We start from the raw sequence: 23,956 nt of genomic DNA on the forward strand, positions 1-23,956 counted from the left end.
CGTAATCCTATCCCGATGTCACGCGTAGTCGTCATAGATTTCGCGACGAGTTGAAAAAGTTCGGGAGAATCGTTCTTCGCTGTATTAAAGAGAGCACCATATGTATGTACACGATACATTCGGGTGCCCGGCGACGCCTCGCCGCCGGGCCGTCCGCGGGCCTGTTCCTGACCTCCTCCACTCATGAATAATTAATTTCTAAACCGCGATAAATCTCGGCGGGACAGGTGAGCACGCTAGAAACGTACACATCTTCCTCGGACGCAGTCAATCTCCGTCCAAACGCATCGTAGCTCGTCGAATCGATTAGATTTCGCGCCGATTGTTTACGCTATAAATTAATAGAGTCGATCGCTCACGCCACTGGCGCGCAATTTCGAAAAGCGCGACTCGCTAACGCGTACCGTGACGTTGGAAAGGGGAGGAGGCGGATTCGCATTAATATTCATAAGGGGACATTTGGGTAACGGAAGGCGGGGAGGTTCGCCGTTGTTAGGTCTACACGTATCGTTTATTATTTCTCTCTTTACAACAGCGAGTCCGTGATGATCGATCGCCGTCAATCCCGGCGATCGATCCCGTCCTTTCTTCTCGCTTTGAAACCCCCCTTTTGTACGTGGGCCTCCGCGCATGCGCGCGTCACTCGAGTCGACGACAATGAGAACGGATGAAGTATGAAAGATGATCGGGAGCGAGGGAGCTCTTATGGAATCAGTCTCTTTACGCAAGCTGAGTAAAAACAATGAACACGGAGAGCGCGGTTCTCCAGCGGCAGCGAGCGCCGTGCGGGCTGTCGACGACGACAGCTCGAAAAAGAAGGAAAGAAAAAAAGAAAGAAAAGGGACAGAACTGTAGCTCGTTAAGATAATCTTAAGTAAAACTATTTATATGCATGTGTACGGGTGCGTTTCCCCGAGACCGTCGCCGTAACGCTCGGCATCCACGGGGATTCTCTCTTCTTCTGGTCTCTTTCTCCGCTAATTCCGGCAGCGAGAATCGCGGGCCCTCTCGCGGTCTAAAATAACGACGGACAGTACGATCGTCGAGGATCATTTTCGCCTTGCGGCGCGAAACCGACCCTGGTAGCGCAGTGCGTTGGCTAAACGTCGGCCAAACGTTAGTCCAATATTGGTCCATGCTGGACCAACGTTTGGCCAACGTTCGGGCCAATGCGCTGTGCTACTAGGGCAACTTGGATCCCCGCGAAAATTCGGGGTCGCGAGAGGGAGCGCGCGCCGACGCGAAACTTCGGGAGTCCGTGCGCACGAGAGGATCCCGCAGATCGGTGAAATCGGCGATAACTCCGGAGCATTCTGTGTATACATATCCGTGTATATATAATATACTATAAACATAAAAGTACCCCGGCCGAACGCTTTCCCGTTTCCCCCGGAGCCTCCTCCCGCGTCGCGTCGTCGCGAGGAAGAATTCCACGGGAGAGCTTTTCGCCGCGACTGAAAGCTCGACGAACGATTGTCTCTTACGTTTCCCCCCCCCCCCCCTGCGCGGGCGGGCTGAGCGATGGCTGTATATGTACAATGCGACGAGTAATAATGAATTTTGTTTTCGCTCCAGTCGCGCGAGAGCTCGTCGATCGACGAGGAACGTCGACCGGCTCGCTGTCCCTCCCCCGAGGACTCCGGGGATCCTCGAACGATCGGAGGACGGCGGCCACCGGAAGGATATCGGCCGGGGCGACGATCGCAATATTTCGCAGCGCAGGCGGTGTATATACAGAGTCCGCTACTATTGAATTAACATTAAAATTGGAAATATACGCAGAAACGTAAATTCGGAGATCTGCGGAGATAAGTGGTTCTCTATCACACACCAATTTTGGCGAAACGGCCGAAACGCCTCTCCCCGCGCGCGCGCGCGCGCGCGCACGCGGAAAGAGGCGAAGGAACGGAAAGGAGGAACAGAGAGATCCGCAAGCGCGGCGTTTCCCAATCGGAGGATCGGTGGGGACGGACGCATTTATCTCGCTGCGTGTTTCCGCGTCGCGTCTCGCCTCCGCGATGACAAATTAACTCCGAAATATCGTTCCTCTCACTCCCTTAGTCCTCGCTCTCTAGAATTTATCGTACGCACGCACGCACGCACGCACACACACACATACACACATACATACATACGCGCAAATAAATGCACACGCACCGCGAGCAAATTGAGCGCATCGCGCTCTCTTTTTCCGCGCGTTTTACACACACACATATACACACACACACACACACACAGTCGCTGGTCTCCTTGCACGGAGAGGATTACAGAATCGATCTCGGCTCGGCGATCTATGCCTCCCGGCGAGGTCACGCTCTTCAAAATTTATACTAGCTGCGAGATCGCGCGCGAGAGCCCTTACTACCTAAAATAATCCCTACTAAGAATTTGGACTGCGAGCGGCGAAAATTTTCTCCCTCTCTCTCGAACGACAGGGACTACCAACGCCGTTGGCACGTGTGGACGCTGCGTCGATTCGGTCTCATTTCGTTGTGAGAATCATGTCGGATTACGAAGTCGTGTACACCCCGCGAAAATGACTTACATTACGGTATATTGTCGAAACTATATTCATCTAGTAAGGGTAGAATTTATTATACGAACACGTTGCTGGTACGAAAGATTTTGTGTGACGCGCGCGTCGCACGCGCTACCTTACATCGAACTAATAATCGGACACGATCGGGGCGCGCCTTTCCGTCGCCCCGATCGGGCATATAATGTTGTCAGGTGAACAAAAACTGCCGACTCCGTAAATATAATATATTTTTGGCAAGTGAACGGGGCGCCTTCCGGCACGAATCGCGATGTACCCGCGCGATCAGTCCTTCGCGCGTTTCGTAAAAGATCGAGGAGAATCGCTCGACCTTCTCGCGCGTACGTAGGACCACTCGAAAAGCTCTCGAAATAAAAGACAAATGTCACGCGTTACATGAGGATATTATTAAACGAGAAGATTGCAACAAGTAATATACGAGTTTATTCGCAAAATTGGCAAGATGGCGTAACCGTTAAGAGGATCCTTCAGCTTCGTTTTTTAAAATATAAAGTAGACTGTCCCTGGTTGTGTCTTTATGCGTACTTTAATCGTGTGGAAGAATTTTGAAATTTTATAAAGCCAATTTTAAATGTAGTTAGAGCTACGAATGGAAACTTTCAAATACCAATATTTTTTTACATTAGACTTCTGAACCGAGTGTTTTAAGTATGAAAGTGTTCTGCTACGCGGTCCGCAACTTATCCTGGTATTATTTTGTGCATAAAAGTTAATAAAAAGAATTACAAGCGCAAAAACTATATTTGACTGTATCGGTAAAAAAAGGTGGCTGAAGGATCCTCTTAACACACAAGTTCTCGTAAGGGAGAGACAAAAAGAAAGTCACACGTTTACCCGAGTCAAAATGTTGGCCCTATGTTGAACCTTTAATTCTATTATATAGTAGGACCTAAGGCAGTAAAAGAGGTTGGACTGCGAGTACAAAATTTATTCCTACTTTAAAACTGATAGCGTCGGAAATTTCTACTTTTGCTAATTTAGCATTTAGGTTCTTTCAAGTAGGAGCTAAAGTAATTTTTTAGAATTAAAGACTCAAGGGAGAAGTGAAAAATATAACGTCATCAAAGTAGGTTATTGCTGGTCTATGTAGGTGTAAATTGTCCTTAAAAGTGTCAAAATAGTACCAAAATTTCAACTCGGGTAATGGGAACTTTCAATCCCCTGTCAAGTTCCAACTCGTTGCATCAGTTTAGCGTACGTACATCAGCGTACTTTTCAACTAGACAACACAAGCGCGCGCTTTGCGCGCGCCATTTACTCTCTATCTAAAAATTCGCATGGTTTGACAGCTGCAAATAACACGACTGAAGCATGTCGTGTCTTTTTGACGAATGTATCTGCGTGAGTTTTGAAAAATGAACGAACTTAAAATTGCTGCGATCGAGCAGTGAAGACGTCTTCTCGTCGACGAGTAAATCTTTGATACTCGGGGACGCATCACCCCTCGCGAGGTCCGGAAAATCGAGCCTGTGCCTCGTGTTCTCATTCGTACTGGGTGTACACCAAGACTTACTTAGACTGGTAGTTAGATTTCATATATTCAAGACTGTCTTAAAATCATCTTTAGATACTTCGTAGCTCGGGGTTCATACAGCATCTTTAGATAAATTCAAAACAGTCTTGAATATAAAATCTGACTATGAATACTGGCCTTAGCCATTCTTTTATTTATGGTCATCTCGAGTACATGTCCAAATGTCCAACTATTTAGCCAAAAAAGTGATGATTTGCTGGCTAAGAAGTACTTCAAAAAGCATTTAAGACGATCCTTAAATACCAGAATTGACTGTAAACAAGCCTTAGTGTGCAGAATTCGCTATTAGATGTTTTGAACGATGCAGTGGACCCCCGCCTGTTATTCACCTAAAGGCAATTTAGTCGTGGCCGATGGTTCCTGATACTTGGAACCAGTGCCGTTAAAAGGACGAGAGTATTTTCTGAAGAAGGACTTAGCGGCAAAAGATATTCATATTGATATGCAAAGTAGGTCCTCACAAATAAGCCCTTCTCCACAAAATACTCCACCACAGCACGCACCTCGAGTGTGCTCATTTTTCAGAAATCACGCAGATATGCTCGTTCTATGAAAAATGAACTGTCTGATGGAACGTCGTTGAAACTTTACACGTGTTCGTAGAAGAATTGGGACTTCTCGTTTAAAGTACAACGTCTTTTACTTGTACTTCGTCCTGAGAACTTTTCAAGTGACTGTCGTACATCTCGTTCGGCAGTAAAATAACGTCTTTGCATCGCGATCGCGCGCACAATCGACAACTTGAGTTGATCTCACTCTCTCGCGATTTCGGCCGACGTTACGGCGAGATAATTCACAGGGCGTTGAACAACGCCTGATGCGAAACGAATCCCGAACGTGGCCGAAAGTTTTCTCACAACTGGTCCTGTTGGACGGCCCGATCGATCGGAGAACCGTTTTATTCAACAACGTAGAACACTATAAATTCACAAGTAACATCTCGCGCTAATTTTAATGCATTGGCTAAAGCGTTTTCGATTTTTGGTTCCGAGAATTTTGATTTCGGCGAGAGACCGAAGGCTCCGAGGACCATGTCGGGATTATCACACGAATTTCCGAATTGTACGAATCGAGTTCCCCGGGAACGCTCGATTACGATTCTCCTTGGAGTTCTTCGAGTAAGAATTCGAATGACGCACGTCGAGACTCTTCAGTGGATTACGGTGCGCTTTTTAAAAACGTTCGAGTCAGTACTTTTTAAAGTCTGTTAATAGAAATACATATATATATAATTATATATATATTATATATGTATTATATATATATATTATATTTTATATAAATATATATATAGGAAAGTCCCCTATTATGAGATAAACTCCTAATATGAGATAGCAGGGTCTTTGCTAAATTAATAGGCATCATCTACCATATTGGTTCTATCGTAAACTTATTGCCTTTGGAGTGAAAGCTGTTTAATGGAAAATTCATTGTTAGATCGTGTAATTGTTGTGAATAAAGATTTGTGATTAAATTTTCATGTTGAAAACCAGCTATCTCATATCAGAACCCTGTCTCATAATAGAGGACTTACCTCTATACAATAATTATGTATTATATATATATATATGTGTGTGTGTGTGTGTGTGTGTGTGTGTATAATAAATATTATAAGTGAATCAATGAAGCGAATAAAGAATAAAATAAAAATTTCTTCGTAGTCGACACGATTGAAGCACACGACGGGAGAAAAATGTACAATTGTCGAATCCGCGTAAGAAGCCTCACTCGAGGAACTCCCCGGTCCCCCACGCGGTCGGGGACGCGCCGCAAGGATATGGAGAACGCATCTCGCGAGCGCCGGGATACCGCGATTCTCCGCTGTCTCGCTCTGATCGAAGTCTCGTAACGGTGGGACCCCCCGGCTGCGGAACGCGACGCGACGCCGAGCCTCCTTCGAGCTCTGTTATCGCGCGCTCCGTAATCGTCGCAAACGTACAAACGGTAATACAACGTATGAACTATATGCGCTACGCTTGGGTGTGATACCTGTGTGTGAGGATTATTTTATACGCTTAAAAAAAGGGGGAGGGCGAGCGATGAAGGAGGATGCGGGAGTCATATAGTATATGTACACACGATACTGGCAGTATAACTTTCGCCCTCTCATGCCATCTCCCTGGCCGCACGTTCCGCTCCGATTAGACGCGCACGGCCGCGCCGATTCGACGCGCTCGCACGCACGGCACGCACGGCCGAACGAACGTCAACCTCGTCTCGCGATAGCGATAATTAACTAGACAACATCTCCCTCGGCTCTGCGGGACGTGCGGGGCCGCGCTTCGTCGCGGCGATTAAAATCATCGCCGCGGGCCGGCGCGTTAACTTTAATAACGGGCTCTCCTCTCCGAACTTTCCGACTTCCACGCGCGACAGAGATAGACCTGGGGGGACGGCTGTTCCGCCGACGCCGACCGCGACGGTCGTTCGCCCTGGACGCGTAGAAGTCGTGTGTAAACTCTCGTACAAAAACGCGGCGAAGGTCGCGAAGATGACGCTCCCAATGTCGGAACGCGTGGTCGAACGGCTTATATCGTTTAGTAATGCACCGTCGCGTCGGTGCGACGCAGTGTTGTCCTTCGTTTATCCTACTTAAGCATACGGCTAAAGGGAAAGAAACGGCCAACGGATCGTCGACGGAATTGTCTCGCATCGCTTTTAGTATCGTTATACCGACGGAGATGAGCGTGGGAGAGGCTTAGGACTCGCAAAGCGCTACTTTCGGTTTTAGAAAAAGGACTATTTCATCATCGATGATACACCGACAGATTTTTCCCTTAAAATTTGCCACGAAAATCATGTAATCGTGGGACAACGTGGCATTTCGAAGCACTGTATGAGTTTTTGGAAACTTTACTATACATTCTGCTAGTAAAATGTGTGATAAGATTTCAAAAAACTTTCGTAAAATTCATTATTCATTGCACGTGGCAATACTCTTTTAAGGCCAGATCTAGAAGCACAGACGGACGAGATTGCGCATAAATCGACTAGGAATCTTTTCTATAAATGATGAATTGGACAAAAAACTGTTCGAAACTCTTACTTTTCGCTAGCTAGCTCGGCTCAATCTGATCTGATAAATTAATAAATTAATAAGTTTCTTCGATACGAATTAACAAACATCAGTTCTTATATCAGACGCAAGATAATATAAAAGCAGCATTAATGACTTCCTTTTTGCGAATACTGAACTCTCGGCATTTACATTTAGGCATTTTGTCCTTTTATCGCTTCGGTTATCGATAACCGTACAATATTCAAATTAGATTCATGGCTGATAGAATTAGTTACCGCCTAATGGAACTTACTTCGTTGCTACGTACATATAAAGGAAAACAAGGTATCAATAAATACCAGGTCAAGGCTAGAGAATGCAATAGCATATTACACGTACAATCCTACGGTTTTTGCAGTCTTTACAATTCACCTTGACTAAGGAGTTAAAGCCTCAATCTATACGTTTGTGTTTCTTTCGACCTTGTGTCCTTTTGGTTTCACGTCCTAGACTCGGCCATTGTTATCGTGCAACTGGAGACGGAGTTGTAGAAAAATGTACCAGAAATGCCGTACGCCTCTTCAACTTTGTTCAACAAGCTATTCGAGTTTTCGCCTCCCCTACGCCATCTCTCACATCAAAATGCGGGAAACCGTTTAGGTTCACGCCTCATCTTGCTTTCAGCGACTCGCATGAAATGGCTTCGTTGAAATGAAATTTGTTAGCGATACATCTCCGCGAAATTCGCCCGCGAAATAACGCGCGACGATAAGTATGAATCGCAATTCGATTTAATTAAACGTCATTACATACCATAACGCAATAATGTCCGACGTCTTTTATTAAATATAACTTAGAAATTTGGCAGTGTTTTCCATTTCTTGTCTTCGTCCAATATTACCTACGTATCACTCTAGAAAAGATGTCAATAGTCTGCTGTGGTATGAATCGAAAAAGATATTCTTGAAATTGTTGTAACTACATGAAATCACATACATACGTGTATATAATGTTAATGGAAATTTTTTAAATAACATCGCTAGACAACGCATTACGAAAGTTGTGAGAAATACGTATATGAAACGTGAGTTGCCGTAGTCGAAAGGTACGAAAAGAATATCCACCATTGTATACGGTTTAAAAAAAATTACTCGTCTAAAGGTTGATGAAAGGAAGATTCGAAATTTTTGACACACTCGTTTGACTCGCTTAAAATTTTACCGACTACAATAAAAAGACGATTCGTGAAGGATCTCTCATTTCATACCACAGTGGCCTCAGGTTGCTTGAGCCTCTTCCAAGAAACCAAAATGCAAAAGTGCCATTGCATTAGGAAGTTTAAATAAATAGCAGTGATGAATTCCTATGTTTCATAATGTTGACGTTCGAGCATGAGTTTTCTTTATGGATTCGCCATTTTAGTCTAATGAGAGAAACTCGAAAATAAATTATCTAAGATGACATTCACTTATTGAATTTAAGCAAGATTCGATAAGAATTAATTTATATTAAAAAAAAACGTAGATACGCTTCTAAAAGATCATTACAATCGTGCATAAGCAACTGTCACAATTAAAATTGTTTCCGATAGGGTTTCCAATTGACGTAAAACACCAGAAACAAGGATTTGTACATTGATTTCCCGTCAGCGACGCGTCATGAACAGATGCAAAACAAGGTTCCATTGTAAGAACGAATCTCTATAACTCATCATAGACCGAAAATGAAATGTTCAGTTCACATTTCTAATAAGCTCTTTTGATTTGAGTCTCTAATCGTGGCTACTACTGCAATGTCTACTTTATATCCCCCTATAGTTGCTTATATTTTCTGATTAGTAAGTTATGACCATAGATTCTGTGCAGTTTGAGGTACAAAATGCTTCTTACGCAATAATCCCAGCAGGGTCCAGAGTCGTATAAAATAATCTGTATCAAAAATTATTGTAAGGTAATTTGCGAGACTGTTACAATTACCGACTACTAGTATCTAACTGCGTTACATGACAGTTTAGATACCAACCTATTTTTATGTACAATAGTAATTTAGCTTCTAGTTTTTAACGCATGAAGATCGTTTTTTTTACAGTGCACAGCTACACAATAATGAGCTCACGTATCGTATGCCTGATAACACAGTTTTTCGAGTAGTCCATATTTACGGTATTATTTTTGCACAGATAACTTGGCCAATTACTTACATATTCAGTGCGCCGTTCGTTTAATTTCAAATGGTACGAGACAGATGTGCCGTTTTCTCTTAGTCTTGTATAATAATGAGCAATGCTAAATCTGTACCTTCATCGTCTCAAATACAACTGACTTGCGTCTGATCCGTACGATTATATTATATTACAATTGCGTCCCTTTAATGCATTCAATGTCATGCAAATTGATTCGCGAGCGTAAAAGTCGAGTTCCTTTATTGAGAATTTTTGATTTGCGTCGTGTCATTGACCACCGAAAGAACAAGCGGAATTGCGACCCAAGACAATGAAGTTACAGAAGGCGACGATTACCTCTACGAGTGTATTGAAAAATAACCTTTGCAGGATGTCTGCTTTGCTTTACTCTTTACCGCTAACCACTAACATTCGCTAGTACGTTAGCACAAGTAAGAGGAACAAGTATCTGGTTCGACTCGGTTCTTTTTTTCTTGTTGATTCATACTCATGGTTTGTCCGTGATACTTAGAGAAGACGATTGGCCAATCTTTCTGTAGATGAATGCAAGTCACATGGGACTGTTCTCGCGTGGATTACTTCGATCACTTCCGCAAGTCTACTATGCTACACTATTTACAGATTACAAGCAATACATCCGGTTGTTCTTGCAAACGTTTTTTTTTTCCAAACGAGCATTTCGGTGTGTGTATTCGTTTCAGATGTACATGTGTGTGAGCGGTGATAAGTGTACGAGAGAATCAACGTGTATCGTATACTTTGTTTCTATTAAAATAAAAAAAATAGATTAAAAATAGATGAACGTAAAAAAAAAGATCGTCGAGCAACATAATTTGATACACACACATTCGATAAGTCAATTTTATTCTAAATGGGACGATGAATTCATTGTCTAACAATAATGTCTATCATAAGCGTAATAAAAATGTCGCGCAAGACTGAAATGAGAAACATACGTTTACAAGAACACTCACATATTCTACGCCGATAAATACATACATTTTAATGAAATGTACGTAACAAGTGGCAGTGCATGTAACGCAAAACAATCGATCACAATCATTTCGCTGTAAAAGCAAATCGAGAAGATTGATTACAGGATGCCTTACGCTTGATCTCAACTTAAAAATTTGTATACGATTGCAATGTATTCGTAGTAAGCGGATTATTTACCGTTAAGTATTGAGTCCCTCCCATTCGATGAGGTACTGCATCTGACCGTTCGGCCCTATCCTCTTCGCTTTCATAGCAAACTTTTCACCAGCGGCTATTCTATTAGCCGCACCGAAGTAAATATTCACCGACGATTTTAGATCATCCAGAGATATGTCGGGCGCACTTTGCTTCACAGGCGAACACTTTGGGGATGAAGACAGGCTGCTCTTTCTTTGCGGTTGCGGATCGGGAGGAGGTAATTTATCATTACTTTGCCGCTGTCTCAACCTCCTACCATTTAAGGCATAATCCACACAATTCCCAATTTGACTACTTGCACTGCTCGAGGCACCATTAAATGAACTTCTTAAATTCCTGGCAAATTCACTTTTAACTTCGTTATTACGAGCCGGTAGAATAGCCGCCGTCTTGCTAGCGGTGTGCTGAAATTGTTGCTGGACTTGCTGCTGGATGGGCGGACGTCCCCGCCGATGCTGCCTTCTACGCTTCACCTGTCCGTTTCTGTCAACGATAATATCCTTCTCCGATAACTGCCTCTTGGCCGGACGCACCACCGGCGGTTGCGAGATCACAGGCGTCAGTGGCAGAGGCAACGTGATGGGGCACTGGTTGTAGGGTAACGGCGTACTCGAGTTTACTTGATTAAGGCTACAGGGTGTGCCCACTAAATCACTGAACGGATTATTCTTCCCCTCGAAATCTTTGGGTGGTGGAATAAAAGAATCGAGGGTTCCTCTCGAACTGGTCTCGTCGCCACTCGTGTCCGCCGGCGTCGAAGGTGGCAGAGGATGCATAAGATCCACAGAACTAGGCACAGACAGCTCGGATATGCCCGACGTTGCAGCTGGCGGTGTCGGCGGTCCGGAAACGGAGGTTGGTGGTGTCGGAGGTAAATCGGACGCCTCCGAGCTCTGTGGTTTGCTCTGCATTAATGGGGAAAAAAAGATGACGCTTATTTCTCTTGTACATCGGGCACAATACATTGCGCATATTCAAAGATATGACGCGATACTCGATCTTTTATTTCTCCCGAGGACAGATGAGGTCGAGTGACTATCGTCTTGGTTTTTTTTTATCGTGCGTTTAATGCACATGTGATCTTACCTTCCTTTCCTTTACCTTGGCAATGGCATTTTTCAATAATATTCTTGCTTTCCTGTATCTCGCTTCTCGGTCTTCTAACGATATTTCCTTCGTACTATCTCCACACGCTTTCTCCCTTTTCTTCTGTTTACGTAGCATTCTTTTCCGTGAATTGCCTAATGCTAGTAGACGACGAATTCTTTTGTGTACACTCAACTTAGGAAATGGGAATGATTTTTTTACAAAACCGCCGCCTATACTGCAATATCTGCAAAAATTAATATAATATAGTATACATTTTGTTTTCATATAAACAAATCAATACGTGTGTTAAAAATCTACATTGCCTTCGAGAAAGTCCAACGAATCGTAAATGAATATGTGCATGAAGAATGACATACCTGCTTCTTAACGATTCTATTGATTGACTGGATTCTGTTAATGGAGGTGGACTTGGACACGAACTTTGTTCTGCTTCCGAATTTTGATAAAGCGTACCCCGCATTACCAAGTGTGTAGGACTGACAGGAATTTCAACATCCTCTGCCACCTTTTGTTTCAACGCAATCAATTGTTTTGTACTTTCTGGCAAACTTACCGGGCTGAAATATTCAAGTTTAACATTGCAATTTGCACATGTGCTGAAAATTAATAATTAGTTCTATATCGTGCATCTACGATAGGCGCGTCACACTAACCCTGTTGGTGGTGGAAGGTATTGCAGTCTTTTATTACCAGCCCAACATCTGCGTAACACAGAATCGTCTATCTCGCCGGATACTGGAAGGCTGATAAATGGAGAAGGTGGCGGCAGTCTGGTACGGAGACCCCATATTGTGGTGCGCTTCTTGATTTCCTTACCGCACTTGAACCTGTTTCTATTGTTCGTCAACACTGTCAATATTGATTCTCTGCGTACTTCAACACTGACATCTCTAATCTAAAAGTATGCACACAGTATTACGAACTGTGATTACCAAATATTACGACCACAATGTTTTGTACGCTGCAAATTTGTACGTGTCGACCACTCTTACCCGCGGTGGAAGCTGCAGGGTCAACCAGTTGTCATTCGCGTAAGGTATAATAACGGTGTCGAAGTCGTAATACTTTTTAGCGTTATAAACAGTCAGATTGTACAACATCAGGTGCACCAGATCTACCCACTTCATTTCTAAACGCCGAACAAATTCTTTCCCATGATTGCACATTGAACAAACAAATACATAAAATCTGTAAAAACGATTAATAATTCAACTACATAAAATTGTAGAGAGACGGAGAGACGAGGGGCGAACCGCTGATCGAAATCATGTATACCAATACCCAGTGGGCATTACTTTGTCTTATTTATCTTGTTTTATCTTTATAATTCGCCTCAGCGTGGGCTAATGTTCAAACTAATGCCCAAAAAAATGCCTAGTAATGCCCAGTAGTGCCGTGAATCTGTACACCACAATGCTCTCAGCGGTTTACCCCTCGTGGAGAGATAAAGAAAATTTGTATGAGACAACGCGTGACTCTATACGAAAGCAATCGATTCGTAGTTTGTGGATCTCAAGTTTCCTTCTCGCGCTCTTGTATACCCTGATTTTACAAAAGGCTAATTCGAGCATTAAAGACTAAAGTACGATGTAGCAACGCTAACTCGCTCGTTAGGGATAGTTCAATAAAAACTTGTGCTCGTTCGAATCTACATTCAAATTGAACTTGACTCCTTTACCATTTTAGTACTTGTACTTACCTATCACCACTGTACAAGGGATAAGTTAAGCACCTGATGCACTTTTCATGAAACCATTGCTTACAACGACCGCACTGTAACATCTGTGCATACCATTCGCCATTAAGTCCACAGTAACAATAAATTTGTTCGGCGTTCACTCTGTGATGATGATCCCAACTTAGCATATCGGGCTGAAATTAATTACATCGGGATGAAAATATGTTACGCAATCTATCTTCACAAATTTCCGGCACGCTCTCCGACACGTATAAAACATAATTGTACAAATTATTAACAATATATATTTTATATCCAATTCTTACATCATATGGCAATTTTGTCATGTCATCTGGTGGTGGTTGAGGTTGGTCCCTGCCGCTGCAAACCTTTCTGATGCTTGCTTTAACCATGGAGTTTTTCGGCTCGCAAGATTCACGCGTACGTGGCTGGCTATCTGTGCATCTTTTACATATCCAGTGACTATCTTTACCTGGCTCTGGTTTTGGTATTTCGGGCTGCAAACGCATGTTATGTTCTTCATTTATTAAACCGTACTTCACGTCTCCGTCAGTTTCTGACGTATAACTTATTTCTACGATCTCAGTATATCGAATAAGTATTCTGATGCGCACCTGGTGACACATTTGGTGATAGCCACGGCCACATTTGTCGCAGACAACAATGTCATTGTCGGTCTTAGGCTGAGACTTTTTGCAGAGGACACACATAACATCCGAGTCTGGCATAGCCAATTTTGCCAGCTCTTTAAACGACGACCAGGAAGATGTGTTGTCCAGAAAGTTGACAAGACATCTCTCCCCTGCCAAGTCCACCTGCGCAACAGAAAGAATTTCAGTGTTGGCGTAACACCGAGCGCTGCCAGATGGGGAATACAGGGCTCGTTCGTACCTCGACAACTGTACCAAGGTAATATTTGCCATCTCTGTGCTGAAGAACATCGTCTCCGTGAGAGAAGCCAACCCGCTGTTCCCTTGTGGTACTATCGGGCGCCGCCAGACTTTCCTCAGGCTCTGACATTTTCTACCCTGTTTCTGAAACACAAGACAACTATTACAATCAAGCGTGATCGAGCGTACACCTACTAGAAGCTAGATCGAGCTTGTCGCAGCTGCAGCAATAAGGAATACGAATAACTCCCTGCAAACTCCCTGTCGGTGACTTAAATGTGAGAAAATACACGACAAATAATTACTAATCTTCTCTACTATTCTCTTACCGAATCTCTTAACTAATATACGCGATAGCATGAGAGATAAGTTTGCAATTGTTTTCTATCACGCCACGATGCGAAAAGGCAGAGGGAGCGAACACGTTTTCGGCCACTGCACGCTAACCTACACATCAAACAAAAATCGAAGGCCTAGTCTACCGCAAATGGAGCAAGCCTGCAGCAAATCAGATTTGTGTTACACTTGTCGAGCGGCAAGCGTGTCGATTGGCTCCAGGATAGGAAAATTCTCCAAGATCTAGAAATTTTTTAGCTTTTTTTTTCTGGCTACAAGCTAAAAATTTTCTAGCTTGTAGCCAGTCAACGCGCTTAAAGCATGTGTCGTGCGACAAATGCAATAGTGACCTTAAGCGCAGGAGAATCATAACCTTTCGCCGTAAAGAAACTGAAATAAGGGCGAAATATCGGTGGCACAAGCTTCGATTCGCCGAAAGTAAACGCAAGAGCTCAAGCAGGAGCGAGAGATGAAATAGATTTCCTTGCTCCAGGCTTACCTAGTGTATCGTAGACCAGTGCGGGGATTCTGTAACGTTGCTAGCGACGCTTCTCGGTATCGTCAACCAGCGGCATCCAACGGCGAGGACAATCCTCGAAGGGGACACGGCTTTTCATGGTTTCTCGCTGGTTACCGAGAAGCCTCGGCAGCAAGCCGCAGAATTCCCGTACGGCCCTAGAATACAGGACGGTCAAGATCTCGTACGCAAACCGCGCTCTCGGGGGGGGGGGTAAGCTCTCGAGGGCAGTCGACGAGACGACACGCGACTCGGTTCGCATCGTCGCCTCGGACGCCAGGGGAGCGTCCGCGGCAACGCAACGTGCGAGGTGACGCGCGCTCGAGGGGGACTTGGCCGCGCGTCGTCCGTCGCCCAGCTACGGGCGAGACGTTGTTGCACAATTGGAGGCACGGGTATGCGGTCGCGCGCGATCATATGATCGGCGTCTCATTAAAAAAACAGTCCGGCGCACTCACTCTCGCCGCCGAGGGAGAGAGCGCGGCGTCCCTCGGAGTCGCACGACGTGGTCGCGGGCGTTCGCGTGTTCTCGCGACGCCCGGCGATCCTCCTCGCTCTTCTCCGGGCGCGCGGGCGATCCCCCGCGTCGGGCCGATCAATCCAACGAGGACGGATGGAAACAGGGAGAAAGAAGAAGAGGAAGAGGGAAAGAGGGAAAGAGAGAACGAGAGGGGGAGAGGGAGAGAGAGAGCGAGGTAAAGAGCAAAGGGTGAGGAGACGGAGAAGCAGAGGAACCGTCAACCCCCAGGGGCCCCGATCGGCTTCTGGCAGCGGGGCGGCGACTCGCGGCGATGCTCCCGGGCGCGCGGGCCGTCCCGTACGCCCCGCGGCGTCGTAAATAAACCCGGCGGCGGCGCGCGCGCGGCGCCTCGTCGGGCCGTGTCGGGTCGGCGCGGTCGTACCTCAGCGTCTCGGCCGTGGGAATCACGCGCTGCTACGTTCGGGCCTCATCTTCCGGCTCCGGTCAGACATCCAACAGCAACCTAACCATGGGGGGGGCCCCGCCACGGTCGGCTCTCGCTCGCGCTCGCTCGCTCGGCGCACTCGCGGCGACACGACGGCGGCAAAAGCCTCGCTCCGCTGCCTCCGTATCGCGCTGCCGCGCCGATCACGACGATGCCCCGGGCACCCACGTAGGCCGACTGCACGATCACGACACGCCCTCAGTTATCGGCATCACCGCGGCGAGCTCGGCGCACGTTCATTGTGTCCCATGGAAATTCGAACGAGCACCGTCCGCCATGTTCGGGGAAACACTTGCTGGGCCACTACGCGGCTCAAGCGCGCCGCCGTGGGGCGACACTGCGGGGCGCCCAGGGACGTGACGGGGCCGCGGCGGTGCCCCCTCGTCTCGGGACGGCGTCGAGGCAACCTCGTGTCTCCGTGGAAACGATCGCGCCTTCATACTTGAAATTCGTTTGAGACTTATCCTCTGGAATGTATCAGTAGTTGTATCAATATTATGTTGAATGGTATCGATATAGACAATTCTTTTATTCTGTTTGTTTAGTACTGATGGATAGTTGCGATTAAAATTTAGCGTCTTGTTGCCACAGTTACAATATGCATCGTAAAATGTTGCAATAGAGCAAGAGCGGCGTTTCGCAGTCTCGTCGATTTTACACCAAATATGTCGACCTCTCACTTTTCAACACTGACGGCCATGGCGTTAAAATTGACAAACCGATCAAAATTTAATATCACGTTTGCAAATATTTTACATTTTTTCAAAAATATGTTCGAACTATCGCAGCTGTTCGAGGTAAAAGAGAGTAATTTCAACAATTTACGCGCATTTCAGTCATTTTGTAAGAAGAACAATATTTATCACCCAAGGAGAACAAAAAGTCAGGATAATGTCAATTTGATGTCATATTGACCAAATTTATGTCGAATGTTCCCACGATAGAGGTGCCCAGCGGAATGGATTCCGATCGGAATAATTCCGTTTTCCCGAGAAAACGCAATAGAAACCTTGGAAAAAATTGCACGACTCCGAACACTTCCCGTGCTAGGTGCCCAGTTCGGCGCGTGGCTCTCGATTCAAAATGGCCGGCGCTGATCGTCATTTGCCTCTTGTTGCGATACAGACATAACATAAACAATCGATATTTCGGTCGTTCACGCACTCGGGAGTAGCGTGACAAATGCGAGCGGTCGGAATTATGATTTAAGGAACGATCACCCCCGCCGACCGCGTCGCCCGCGCGTAACGCTAACATCTCAAACGCTCGAGCAGTACGTCTTCCATAACAATGCACTCTTATCCATATCGTGGAATTGCAAAATCGCTCGATGCGATTTTCCTCGGCGGCCCTTCATCGCCGACGGCCGTTCAGCAGCGACGTCGAACGAATTGCGAAACCTTAAACCACGTGTCTCGTCTGCGTCTCACGCTTTCAGAGTCCAACCTGTCGAAAACTAACAGTTGCAAGAATCATAGAAATTTACTGTTGGCAGAAACAAATCTGCCAATAAGATGCAATGATTCGCTCACACTTGACCGGAAATAAACGTAGATTTTAATTACTCCTATTTGCAATCGTTTATATTTTGTACGAAGAGTTATGAAGTGTGATTAAAAAGGTTTATGAGTAATTCAGATAGTTTTAATTAAATATGTATTGACTCGGAAGTTAGCCGAAATTTAGTTGAAGCCACACGATGCTATTTTCTTGCTGGGCTGCTTGCGATTTAGTAAATTACTAGAAATCCTGAGTGCTGAGTAGTGCAATTATAGTAATTTACTAGATTGCAAGCAAGAAAAAAAATGTCTGCTGGCTTAAAGTCAGTGGCACACGATGCTTATTTTTGCTTGCTGGCTTGCTTGGCGTGCACCTTTGTTGGCTGGTGAGAGCCAATCAGGATGCAATCTTAACTCGTCTGACCCATCACGTAGAATCCTGATTGGTTCTGCCAGAAAAGGCGCTAGCAGGCAATTCAGTAGAAAAAAATATTACCATGTGTCGCTGGCTTTACTCCTGTCGAAAGAAGAGGCGAAATTCGGTAATTTCTGGTATTTTTCTTCTATAATATTAAATAACTTATGATATGAGAAATAAAATTTCAACCAGTTCTAGTGAAATAATATTGTTTGTAATTTAGCACTGGCAAAGAAAACGTCGACAATAAACTCCGATATTGCAAGACAGATACCATGAAAAGTTGCGGTCATGAAATAAATTCAGTATTACCGAATTTTCTATCAAATGTAAAGTGGAATTAGTCAGATTTAATTTCTCGTAATCAATCTCATATCGAATGTGTACTTACGTTTCGTGGCATGATTGACCAAACCTCGTGGGATGAACAAGACTTCGTGGCACTTTGTATAACACCTCAGTATTAATCACACGCGACAGGAAAGGAAACACGAAAAATATACGATTGCACGATGTTACTATTTGCACTCGGTATTCGTTTGTAAATTTATTCGACGGTACGACTTTTAATCAACAGAAATCGCCGATGTATAAATTTAAACGATCAATTATAGTAAATGTTACAATATAATTAATCATTAACGCGACAAGTGCGGGAAGAAACCGCGATCGCTCTCTGCGAATAATCAGCGAGGGTGCGAGCTCATGGAGCGAAACGGCGGACGTAGAAATTCGCGATACGAGAGCTTTGACCAATCACGAAAATAGCCTTGACCAATCACGAAAATAGCCTTGACCAATCACGAGCGTTCCGCTGTTTTCGTGATTGGTCAAAGCTCTCGTTCCGCGATTTTCTGCGTACGCCGTTTCGCTCCATGAGTTTGCACCCACGCTGATTATTCGCAGAGAGCGATCGCGGTTTCTTCCCGCACTTGTTGCGAACGCGTATCAAGAAAGAACAATATGATATTCGGAGCGGCGCGGGCCACCGACTCGTTCGACCGTCGCCGCGTAAATAATCCGTACGGCGTACGGCGTGACTTCGTTTTTGTGCCGAGCGCCGTAGACCGACCGTCGATTCCGAGAAATGACGTAGCGATGTAAACAACTCGGTCAAAAAACAGAGCGCCGCGGCCTTGGTTCCAAGAAATGACGTAGCACCGCGAACACCTCGGTCGAAAACAGTCTATTGTACCGAATTATTTGTCGCGGTTCAGTCGAGCGAGGCGGGTGTTCCGCGCGTCTTCGCGTCGCTCCTCGTGACGCGATCGTCTCGTACGAGGGTTATTTAAATCTCTCTTACGCCGTGCTTAGAAATTTTCATCGGTTTAAGTGAAACATCCCAGCAAACACCAAAGTAACGATTACATGACATCAGTGCAAATGTAATATGACAGTCATGTGTTAAACACCAAGTTTGCTGGGATTTGTCACTTTTAGATGAAAAGCGCGAGGTAATACACGAGTCGTCGGGTAAAATAATCTCTCTAACAATTATTATGTGTACAAAAGTGCGCGTATATAACATAAAGTTTCCACTTTCGTCGCGTTCGGGAGTGCCGTTTGATAATCGAACTAAAGACTTTCTCAAAGCCCATTTGACAGTATTCGTGAAATATCCGATGGCCACACTTCTGAGATTTGGAGTATAATACTCGTCGACTCGAAGTGGAGGCGAACTTGCCGGAACAGTTAACACTTTCACGTGGGCTTTGCAATCGGGAGTGTAAAGTCGCGCGAAAGATCGTCTCCGCGAGTGTGCCAGAGGACAGCCCGAGTGGAGGAGGAGGCCGAGGATAGGCATCAGGCACCGGCGGAGCAACTTTAAGGTAAATATTTTTTATCTCGAGTAAAATTCATCTACCTCCTGTTTATCATTTTACTTTACCACAATGAAAAATAATAATTGAAAAAAGAGAAGTAATTTGAAGTTTTATAAAAGTTTGTTATTTCGTGAAGTTCTTTTACGGAACATCTTTCGCGCAACAATCGTTTAAACATCTAACCGCATAAAAAGTTTGCAGTATTAGCTTTCTTGAACATTTTTATAATATAAATTTCATATTTATGTTGCAGAATCAACGTAAACTCCGCTGCTGCGCATCGGGTCGGTAAGTCCAACTTTTTTGGATATTTTAAGCATTTTACTAGTAAAATTTGGTGGTATCGTAAGATTTTAAGAAGCTCTCGTAAAGTTTTTCGAAATGCCGTGCTGTCTCATAATTACATAATGTTCAAGATAAAGAAATGAAAATTCTTCGCGCAGAACACGTGTCTAATACGAATACAGTTGATGCCAATCTGCCGCGATATTTTGCTCGAATCTGCTGGCAAACTGTTCACATACTAATCTTTTATAGTCACGTTCGCGATTTATCTGCCAACTTTAAAGAAATCTCGATAACGCCCGATTTCTTTTACGAACATTTATTACACGTAAAATTGCGCTCTTCGATTATGAGTAACATTACATATTTTTGCCCGTTCATTACACACCTCTCATGTTGTCTTATTTTACCTTCGGACTGATTAGAGATTGAATTCCGAACATGCTTTAAAATCGGCTATTCAATCTCTCTACAAGGAGCTGAAGTATCTACAACGAGATGATTTAACTATTTTACTCACGTGTTGGCGAACGGAAAATTCTAGCCTAGGAAGTTACGATAAAAAAAAACTTTGTTTTAAATCTCATTCAACGCATTTTCGACTTTCAACTTATATAATAATAACTGATACTCGAAATGTGTTACGCTAAAGGTTTGAAACCAAACTCGCCGTTGTTTTTGGGAGGGTATTTTTCCTAAAAATAAGTGCAACATTCATTAACGACGCTGTCGACACATCTATAATTAACAATTCTGGAAAGATCGATGGTTGACATCAATTGACACGGAATAAAAATAAATACACGATTTATTTCCTTTTGTAACTCTGAAATAAGATTACATACAATTATGCACAATTTCTCTAATAAAACCGCGCACAAATGCATCGTAATTATACATAATAATACTAGAAACGGTCGAAACGTGTGCTCTTAAGTGAGATAAATATACATTTGGTAACTCGTGATGTACGTATTTTATCGATTTAAACGAAATTAAAAATACGGAGTCCTCGATTCACAAAATTTTGTCGACCAAGTTGGGAACGAGCGGGCATACCGCGCTTCTTTTCATGCTCTTTGATATAATTAATTATGAAAATTTAGAGGATTAAGGGGAAAAGTGGATTCAAATGGGAGGAATTAATTCCGGCTCAATAAACGGCCACTGCGCGAATTAATTCTGACGCAGGCAAAATTTCATAAAACGCGGCCACGGTGAATGTACGTAAGAACCGTCGTGAATCTCTGATCGGACAATGCGGTAAAAGTGGGTGACAGAGTGTACAGGATGTAGGTATCAAAATTTTTAACGAAGCTTTGCCGTGTGTCACATCGTCGCCTTAAAGAGGACCTTTTACGATATTCGTTACGACGCTTTAATGTTGCAGTAGGTAACGAAGGCGCTTTTACCGTTGTTATTCCTGAAATATATAGAAAATAAATTGTAGATAAATCTGGTTCGTTACTAAAATTAAATTAAAATCACATCTACATTCTAAAATGCACGACCCAAGTCTCTTCCGGCTGACAAAGCTGGAAAAGAAAAATAATATGCAATTGATGAACGCAGAATAAATCGAGTTAATTTCTTCTGGTATATTTTTTTGCATCTTTTGCTATCGCCGCCCGCTTGAATGTTTCTCGCAGAAAAGTCGGACAAATGTACAATATACAATATTAAACATTGAAAATGTCCGTTAATACGCGGAATTTTCTCTTAAAATACTCCTAATTTATCCTGAAAATCATGTAATCGTGGGACAACACGCCACCTTGGAGAATTTTGTGAGAGTTATTTGAAAGTTTACATACATTTTACTAGTAAACTTTCAAAAAACTCTTAAGGCCTGTGTTCACGATGAACTTGGTCCAAATTCTAATTCCGAAAAGTGTGTAGCCAATCAACTTGCAGCTTTTATGGAACAGCAAGTTGATTGGCTACACATTTCTTGAAACTAGAACTTGGACCAAGTTCTAGCATGGACGCAGGCCTTTATAAAGCCCTTCAAAATGCCATGTCTCACGATCACGCGATCTTCAGGATAAATTTTGAGAGAAAATTCCCTCCGTGTAGGAAGGAAATTTTTAATGATCCTGATTGACCGTTAAAGCTTGTATATTGTATCAAAACTTAAAAAGCTACAATGGTGTCGTTGTTAGAATGCACACGTCGCGAGATCGCGACATTTTAATAAAGGGACTTGTGAGCGAACCGCATAATATTGCACGTTAAGCGATATAAATAATGTAATAGATATATATTCGAGCTAAATAAATATGGAAATGTCGATTATAACGCAGGATCTCACCGGTAAGACATTTTGCCTTGCGCAAATTGTAACTTCGAGAATTCTTACGGTCGTCAGCTCGGCCGAAGGTTAATGCGCAGTTGACCGTAGGAAGGTTCAATGATCTTATTATTTCTACAATCGTGCGAATGCGACACGGCGTACGCTTGCGTTCGTATAAAAAAGTTATACAGTTATTAACAGTCAACAGTTGTCGTATCACGCGATTCAATACGCGTCAGAGGAAAATCTGTATCCGTTCGAGAAACACGTTTCTTGAAATGTATTTTGACGCAAACGCCTTCGATGTGATTTACGAAAACGCAGGCGTGTATTCGAGTTGTTAAAAAAAAAAAAAGTTGAGCCCGTTGTGTTTGTCAGCGTTGCATCGCTTCAATCTAATTCTATTTCTATTTTTATTTCGATGTCATATTCCATCGAATTTATTATTATTTGATTTCTATTCTCGGTAGGAATGGTCAGAATTTAAAATGCGCATACTTTTTCGATTAGCTTGGATCCTCAATTTCATGTCGCAGTTTAAATGCCCATGCGTGTCCAGCGTATTGTGAAAAATTCCGCAAAATCGAAAATACATTTCACTTTATCTGCGCGCTATAAAAATCACGTTTTCAAAGAAAGGGCATTTAAATTTACCCGAAACAAGTACCGGCTGCTGTTTTGCCAAAACAATTACGCATTTTCGCAAAAAAAATGTAATTGTTATACTGATTTGAAGATTATATCGATCAAATATAATTTTACAAGAAACAACATTTCTTTATTTGAAACGAAAAATATTTTGTGTACAATGCTAAACGAAGTTCAATACTTGTATCGAACGCCTATAGATAGCGATGCATCGTTCGACGATCATTATTACTCCGATCGATAAGCGCTTACATAAGATATATTAAACAACGAAACATTTCTTTTAAGCCTATCACACGATAGGAAAGCACAGACAATAGGAACAGGCAATAAGAACAGAATTTCCGACGCGTTGGATTTCTGTTCCCTATTCTCTGTACCTGACTAATCACAGTCGAGACTCTGGGACAGGCATGTGGTTTCAAAAAGCAGATAATTGGACAGCACTCCTATTGCCAACGAATTATTTCTGTTGCCTGTGTTATTCCTTATGCCTATCTTCTGTGCTTTTCTATTGTGTGAAGGCTGGTCTACAATACATGGAGTAAGCTGGAGTAAGCTGGAGTAAGGAGTAGGAGTAAGGAAATAAATCCATTTTATTTCTTACTCCTACTTCAGCTCTTAGGCTTACTCCATGTATTGTAGACCAGCCTTGATAGGCCTTGCAGCGAATTCGGTTGCTTACACTAGTGCACACTAAGGCCTGTTTACAGTCAATTCTTATATTTAAGAGAATCCTTCAGTCATCTTTTTTACCGACACAGTCAAATATACTTTTTGCGCTTGTAATTCTTTCTATTAGCTTTTATGCACAAAATAATACCAGGATAAGTTGCGGACCGCATAGCAGAACGTTTTCATACTTGAAACATTCAGTCTAGTAAAAAAGATATTGGTATTTGAAAATTTCAATTCGTAGTTCTAACTAAATTTGAAATTGGCTTTATAAAATTGCAAAATTTTTCCACACGATTAAAGTACGCATAAAGACAAAACCAGGAACAGTCT

At 43.5% G+C, this 23,956-nt stretch overlaps 1 protein-coding gene across 6 annotated transcripts; it reads right to left on the minus strand.

Moving 5' to 3' along the window:
- Positions 1 to 5,679: 5,679 nt before the first annotated feature.
- LOC105562571 lies at positions 5,680 to 16,135 on the minus strand. 6 transcript variants are annotated; one of them, XM_012013523.1, is made up of 9 exons: positions 15,920 to 16,135; positions 14,166 to 14,308; positions 13,580 to 14,089; positions 13,275 to 13,447; positions 12,568 to 12,763; positions 12,229 to 12,470; positions 11,932 to 12,132; positions 11,552 to 11,798; positions 5,680 to 11,370 (listed from the first exon to the last, which is right to left on the minus strand). In XM_012013523.1, the coding sequence occupies exons 2-9, from the start codon at positions 14,292 to 14,294 to the stop codon at positions 10,447 to 10,449; spliced, it is 2,622 nt and encodes an 873-aa protein (XP_011868913.1). In that variant the 5' UTR covers positions 14,295 to 14,308; positions 15,920 to 16,135; the 3' UTR covers positions 5,680 to 10,446. The 6 variants fall into 6 exon arrangements, with proteins under 6 accessions (XP_011868913.1, XP_011868911.1, XP_011868914.1 ...); XM_012013521.1 differs by having other exon boundaries at positions 14,166 to 15,175; XM_012013524.1 differs by lacking the exon at positions 15,920 to 16,135 and having other exon boundaries at positions 5,680 to 10,338; positions 10,445 to 11,370; positions 14,166 to 15,471.
- Between the last annotated feature and the right edge of the window lie 7,821 nt (positions 16,136 to 23,956).

The sequence above is a fragment of the Vollenhovia emeryi genome, unplaced genomic scaffold (assembly GCF_000949405.1).
Source record: "Vollenhovia emeryi isolate VEMERY1.0 unplaced genomic scaffold, V.emery_V1.0 DF939186.1, whole genome shotgun sequence".
In the NCBI taxonomy this organism is placed as follows: Eukaryota; Metazoa; Arthropoda; class Insecta; order Hymenoptera; family Formicidae; genus Vollenhovia; species Vollenhovia emeryi.